General features: G+C 39.8%; 1 protein-coding gene and 1 pseudogene across 1 annotated transcript; both read right to left on the bottom strand.

Annotated features, from left to right (window-relative positions):
• The window catches only part of LOC137995713 (uncharacterized), a 419,354-nt pseudogene that overhangs the window by 174,371 nt on the left and 237,483 nt on the right, over positions 1-7,500 (bottom strand).
• On the bottom strand, positions 2,944-5,595 carry LOC137994216 (uncharacterized). Its single transcript, XM_068839846.1, has 3 exons — positions 5,475-5,595; positions 3,778-4,082; positions 2,944-3,645 (listed from the first exon to the last, which is right to left on the bottom strand). Exons 1-3 carry the CDS (start codon positions 5,593-5,595, stop codon positions 2,944-2,946), a joined length of 1,128 nt encoding a protein of 375 aa, XP_068695947.1.

The raw sequence follows: 7,500 nt of genomic DNA, 5'->3' as shown, positions 1-7,500 counted from the left end.
GGAATCATGTCGCTAACTGTCAACGCTTGTCAATGAAATGTGATCGATTTGCAACAAAACTCAGCCACGAACATTCCCAACTCCAAGGTCTTAACGTAGCCTTTCAGTTGCACTCTTCAACAATTTTCGTGGCAGTATTTGACAGAGACACAGTCGCCATTGCTAGTTTTTTCAATTAATTTTCTCTGTTTGTTGATATTTTCACCAGCTCGAATCCACAGTCATTCGTGAATGGGATGATGAAATCGCAGACACGACAGACCCACCAGCAGCCGGGAGTGCAGAACTAACCACCATAGATCATCTCACCATGAACGAACTACGTGAGGAGTATCAGCCTACTACTGATAAGGATAATTCTGGTGCCAAACAAGGATTAGCCTTCCCCAAGAAGTCAGTGAAGAAATAATAAGCACTTGTGTTATACCGACAAGGGTGAAAACCATAAGGCAGGCCCTATTAAAGTCAGAGACCGAAGGGCACTTGTGTTGCCACATTTTTTTACGAAAGAAGAACAAAGGCAAAATCAATTCAAAGTGCCGCACTGCACGAAAAATGTTGTTAGCAGCCTCTCCATCTACACGTACCTTGTACTCAATTTCGTTTATATCTTTAGTCTGGAAAATGTTATTTTTATAGTCAACTGTTCATTTAGCCTTTTTACAAATATTAAGCTTTCTTGTTGACCAAATGTTCAAGAGTCTCGGAATATGTGTTATCACCCGTGGAAATTGGGTAAAGCCATCAATAATGCGTTTAAAAAAGAAACATTCAACAAGTTAAGTCAAGAAATTGAGATATTGTAGGAGGGTAATAAATAAATAGCAGGTGAAAGTTTTAGGCAGCGGCTACACGTTCAAAATGTCACTTCAATTCTAATTGAAATCTTTCATACGCGACCATTCCCGTAAATGAAGAGAGAAGGTTCCACTTTTTAATAGGTGCATTCCCGGACGTTATCTTTTCGAGTGTCAAGTCTTTATGAGTCAATGAGTCAATGAGTTAGTGCAGTTAATTAAACCATAAAATGAAAGCTAAAATTTCAGAGAGTGCTTAGGCCTAATCACTGAAACGAGGCCTTAGGCTTAATCAACAAATTATTGCTATATTGACTGAGAGTCACATTGACTCATGACTCATTGAACTCATAAAACATGCGTTCTCACTTCTATCATCAATAATAATTTTAAAATCCTAGAGACTTTTGCTGAAAGCTCTCGTAAGCGACGACCCTCTATTGTTTATAATTTTGGTCACGCAAATTCCCAGGGTGGTCTCTTATGAGGGCTCCGCCGGGCCTTTTTCAAACATTAACTTACATGTATATGAAAATGCAAATGCTCACTGCGAACTTTCGATAAGCTTTCGAAATTTCGCTATATCGCAACGAAATTTCGCTCGAAAATTTGCGCGTTTCGTCTCACACACACTGGCCATCGTGTTGGTTTGCTGTGTTATAATTATTCTATTCCCAGTGAAAGAGGAAGAGAAGGACTTCACACAATAATTTTCTTTCAGTTTACTGTTAACGATGCATTTCTCATCTTTATCCCCCGTACAGTTAAAAAGGTTTTTTTTTTGCGACTTCAAATGACATGCAAAGCCAACGCACACTAGCGGACTTTCTGTCGACAGACAACAAAAATCTTCACTTGTCGGCTTCTGACAAGTTTGCAGCAAGATCAGGTCTTGTGGGGCGATAGCAAACAGTGCAGTCACAGGATCATAACTTGATGCATTCAAATCTGTCAGCTTGCAAATTCAAAGTAAACTCATAGCAAAACTCCTTTGAATTTATTGCAACTGAAATTTAGCACTGTATTTGAAATGGTCGGCTCTGGTTTACTACGTTTTGCTTCACAGCTGTTGTCTTACATAATTAAAGGTCTTGTTCACGCTAGGAGTTCAGATTATTACGGTGGCGGTGTACTTTAAAGATTAAATACCGTACTTAGAGCCAAAACTGAGGAATTAAATTGCAAAATATTAGGACACAAATTTCGAAGTGGCTAAACAACGATAATTCTTGGGTTTCTAAACAATATTTTTTAGTTCTTTTGTCATTAATACGTTCATGGAGCTGGCGCAACCAGATCCTCTGTTGCAGGCTTGCAAAACTGTCGGATTTATTGATAAAGATATTGCTTGCGTTCTTGGCTCAGCCCTGTAGGATCTATTTTGGCTGGAAGCTGTGAGGCTGGGGGAAGGACGGTTCGATTCTTTAACAGCATTAAAGATTCTTCAGGAGAAGAGCTGCTCTGTTTAACATAAACTTTACCAGGCTCGTCTTTGGAGAATCGAAAGTGGTGGTAACTTTTGATATTCGGTAACCTTTTGAAGAACCGTTCGTGGAAAGAAGCCCAGTCATAAACTGGCACGATAACTGTTCCATCGTGTGTTCCAACCAGCTGCGATTTGTTGACACCCGTTGTTGATGATTCGACCATGTTTGCGAATTCATAAAGTGACTAAATATAGGTTAGTTTGTAAGATCTCTTGATGATTCCGAAAGATTGATCGGGACCGAACTTCGTGTGCCCAGCGATCAGAAATGAGTATCTTACAGACAAATGCAGTTGAAGGATTGTCCTCTATTGTCCTCTATTTTGGCTGGAACAATTGTCGGCATGGAGGTGAACAGACATTTCTCCGAGTCCGTGATATTCGAAGAAATGATGCACGAAACTTATTGTTGTATTTACTCCCTTTCCTACGTCATTAGCTTCATCAATTAGGTAGTTCACCTGCCGAGGGATAGCCTCACACATGATTCCAAAAATGGAACACTTCCGCGGTGTTTTAAAGTAGATGGGACCAGGTTGCATCGGGTTACTCTGGATGTGAACTTGTTGAGCGAAGTCAAAGGAGTAGTGCATTGAAGTTGTCACCGAGCACGCTTCATGATGCTCATCGATGTCTATTTTGTTCTCCAATGCTTTGAAATTACGTGTTGCTTCTTCGCAAATTGGCTGTTTTCAATTCAGTTGGAATTTTACCACTGGACAGCGACAAGTTATAAAGGTCGGTCAAGGATGGAGCAATCTGCACAGCACACTCTCTGAGGAGGCGCGCTGGTATACCATAAGGTCCAGCTGATTTGGAAACATCCAAAGAAAGCAGATTCTGTAAAACTTCAGGTACAATAAATTGAATATCTGATAAGAGGGAGGTAGTAACAGGATGTATGGAAGGTAGAGCAGACGACAGACTTGGTTGCTGGAAAGTGGAAGCAAAGAAGTTATTAAAAGCTTCCGCTTTATCAAGAGAAGATAACTTTATCCCATTGTGCACAACAGTTGCGGGTATTGAACCCTTACTGGTCTTAGCCTTAAAAAAGGACCAAATCTTATTCTTGTTGAGTCCAGAAGCGCTTGAAGTGAGCTTCTGTACATAGCCGTTAAATTTGGCTCTGATAAGGTATTTTGTTTCCCGACGCAATTGCTTCACTCTTTCCCATACGCCTGTGGTATTATTTTTAGCTGCTTTTCTTCTCAAGGTGTTGCGCTTATTAATAGAATGAATGACTTCACCATCAATCCACGGTGAAGTGTTTGCGCTTTTCAGCCTTAACTTGGGAATACATTTGTCGCCGGCTTCAATAAATCTTTGTTTCCAAGTAGAACAGAAAGTTTCAATGTCATTGTTCTGAAAAATGTCATCAAAAGACGTTGATTTAAGCAGTGACCTCAAGGAATCAAAGTCTCCTTTCTTAAAGTTGTAAACAACTCTTAAACTTGATTTTATTTTCCAGTGGGAAATTTACAAGTCAAATATCACGGAATAATGGTCTGATGGAATAGACAAGTCTTTGGAAACTTCTAAACTTGAAATAGAATCCTCCATATTAGTAATAACAAGATCCAAGATATTGTGAGCTCTGGTCGGCTCAGTGACTAGTTGAAATAAATTTTTGTCACCAAGAAAGTCACAAAAATCAGCCAGATCTAATGCATTCGAGAATCCAGAGCCCTCGATCCAGTTAATGTTGGGCATGTTGAAGTCGCCAAGAATCAAAACATTAGAATCGTTTCCAAAGCTGTTTATCCAGTCAGCAGGGGAATCGGGAGGTCTGTAGATAACTACTGTATCACAATTAATTTACGATCATTCTTAAGGCACAATTGAGCCGCTACATAGTCCAAAATCGAAATGGGGCCAACAGTATCAATGCGTGTAGCAGATAAAGAATTATTAATGGCAAGTAGCGTTCCACCTCCTTTTCTGTCATGACGATCGTTTCTCAAAATCTGATAGCCATTTGAGAGAATCTCTCCACCAGAAATATCAGAAGTTAACCAAGTTTCTGTAACTGCAATTAAGTCCAAGCGATTTCTGTAAACGAGCTCCTGAAAATCTTGTAGCTTACATCTCCGAGGAGAGTCTCTTGTTTCTCCTTTAAGCATAGATTTTAAACTCCGAGCGTTTTGAAGAAAACACCGTAGAGTGGCGTTTTTTCTAGGGATTCCAGGTCCAGGGTTCGGCTGGACGTCCATGCTGAGGGAAAGTTTTAGCAACACAGGATTACATGTAGCCGTTGAATTGTAGTAAGCTACTCTCCTATGCAGGAACTTTGTCTGAGAGCAGGGCTGTTGTAGAAATCGTTCGGTGTAAATGCTCCAATGCCATCCAGAAATCAAGTAGCTCGCAAAAGTATAGCGCATAGATTTAGTAGACAGGTCATCAGTAGAAATTTGATTCGCTGGAGAGGGATTAACCCTGGTTAAAAACCAAAAGAACAGGAGCGTTTGGACAGCATGTCCGAACGCCATGATGCGTGACAACTTTTCCATCCCGGGTCAGCGGTGCGCTTGCGCTTGTTGTGTTTGAACGCACTCGCTCTTTTCTTCCTCCGGAAGATTAGCCCCTCGAAGTAATTTATATGTGTTCTGCTGACAAGTAAAGCATAGGTCGGCCATAGGCTTAGCCACGACAAGGTTTGGATGAAATTGCTTCCACAGGTTGATAAATTTCGTATAGCTGACAGCTTGCTTGGTTGACTCCTTACAAATTCTCGTAAACGCGTTCCATACATGCATCTTAGTGTCACTCGATGAGAGAGGCCGAATGTCCTCAACTTTAAAACCAGGGATCCTTCCTGGAAGCAGAACAGCATTTTCGTCAGCGAAGTTGCTCATCTTCAAAAATGGCGTTTGGTAGTGTGTTGTGTGGTAGCCTCCGGGTGTTTCCATACATCCACACAGAAACACCATGATTATTATAATGATCAACAAGCCTCTGAAAACGTGATTTACTGATGCCGTACAGGTTGAGAAACATCTCCTTGCAAATGGGTTGAGACCGGTAAAGAAAGCTGTAGGGCGGATTTCTTTTTCTTTTTTCGCCGGTCGCTTCGGCCGCCGTAAAAGCTTGAACATGTGCTAAGATGACCAAATCCAACTCTCTGTGAGATAATTCCAGGCAGTTGTATACATTATTTAGGACGGTTTCTTGTGAAAAATCATTGCAACACTGACCACCTGTTAATCCTCGATGACATCCACACCCTTCTCGCAGAAACGTTCGCACTTTAGCAATGATAGTTTCCGTACTTTCAGTCTGATTGCAGTCCACCTCATCTCTTGCTGATTCCTCCATTTTGTGATTGTGTGATTTTAGATGCACGAAATGACGACCAAAGCAGTTACCAAGACAACACTTCTTTTCAGTTGCTGAACAATTATTCAATTATTTGCCGTCTCAGTTTGCAAAAATTGAAATCTTTCTACTTTTGTGTCACGTTTGACAATGCAATTTCCTACGCATGGATATATTAATGTGTTTGTGTTGAACATTGAGTATTTGCTATGCTGTTTTTTTCCGTTCGAAAAGAATCGCTGAAGCGTTACAGTGATAAATTAAAATTAATTTTACTGATGTTCACCTACTATTTTATGAAAATTTCTGTCAGGAGTTGCGGGCTGTTGGTTTCCGGATTGTCATGTTCCGCTGGAATGGACAAAATTTGATGAACTACTAAGCACTCGGGCCGATAAATAAATGTCTTATAACAATCTCTATCTAAATCACCACGAAATATTTTACATAAAATGGTGTAACAACGTAATATTGAAACGATTTTCAGATTGCAATACACGGTTGCAATTTTTTTACAACTCATCCTTTGGATGTAAGCTTATTGAAATTAATAATGATCTGTTCAAGATGTCTTCACAAATATTGTCTCTTTTAGTACCGAAAATAAATGTAGTGGAAAATTATCACTATCAGCAAACGGCAATGTTTCTATTATGACGAAGATGTTTAAGTACTGTATTGCGATATGCATCATCCGAGTAAGTCTTATGAAATCAACCACAGTGATAGTAACCGCATAGTTAACGTGTAACACAGATGAAAGTCTGGTTTTCAGCTGTTGTTTTTCCCCAAAGGAAACACTTCCTTTTCTTCAATCAAAAGAGATTAGTGATTTACAACGCAATATTGGCCATATTCCTTATTTTTCCATTCGGATTTCACACGTATAATTAACCAATTCATCTTATTGTTGTTAATTGTGCGTCCTGCAATGTTTTCGATTGTTATTTCAATAACCCGGTGTGTTGTTCGTAATGTTCAATGCTGTTTAACCTCATTTGTCACCAAAATTTGCTAGGCCGTTCAGTCTTGCAACCTTACCGTTTTTAAGTTTTCTTCCGTCGTTCAGTTGTGCGGTTCATCTGTGCAAAATTTTCTCTGGTCATTCAATCGTTCACGCCACCCGTGAGAACGACTTTCCTACCCGTTTTTATCTGTCCACTTGCCGCGCATTTGGCCGTTTGCACGGATACCGCAAGGAACATTTTCACGTGAGAGGTCACATATCCTAAACTAGAAGAGCTTACACATGAACCTCTTTCTTTAAAGTCCAATACAATACTTGTCAGCATGTTTTAATTCCATGTTGCCGTTGTAATTCGGTGTTTATTGAACCTAGTAAATATCTTACAATCTTCAGGTTTCTCAGAGCTGTGGCCTATCGCTGGTTGGCTAGGTGGTTGTTTGGCCCTTTGGGATGGGAAAACACAAGACCTTTGCCCTCATGCATCTACCACAGGGTAAGATCGCAATTCCAAACCCATGAGACAACTGGCGACGTATGTGGACAGGAGCGAGCTGATCAGAATGACTGAACTTTTATATTGCATAGTTGTGGTGACAATCTTTTTGAAGTAAATGTGTGCATATCATATGATAATAACAAATAGGTAACTTCAGCCCGAGAAAGTTGTCGTTGTTGACATGTTCAGTTTCCTTTAGTTGTTTCAAAGATTGCAATTTGTTTTATCTTATCCTTCAAATGTGATGGTCCAGTTGTTAGAAGGAAATGAAAGTACCGTTTATGAGCCTAGATAATTAGTTTACTTAGGTTGTAGGCTGACATAAATTGTCAATATTAAAGAATGGGCAAGTACATGTACTATTCAATTAAATTTTATTTCTTGATCAGAACCAAGTCTTGTGATAGTTGCTTGCACACATTGACAAATCTAACTGTACTAC

Source organism: Montipora foliosa, chromosome 3 (genome assembly GCF_036669935.1).
Source record: "Montipora foliosa isolate CH-2021 chromosome 3, ASM3666993v2, whole genome shotgun sequence".
NCBI lineage: Eukaryota > Metazoa > Cnidaria > Anthozoa > Scleractinia > Acroporidae > Montipora > Montipora foliosa.
Note: the sequence above shows the minus strand (reverse complement) of the source record. Positions and strands in the feature narration are given on the sequence as shown.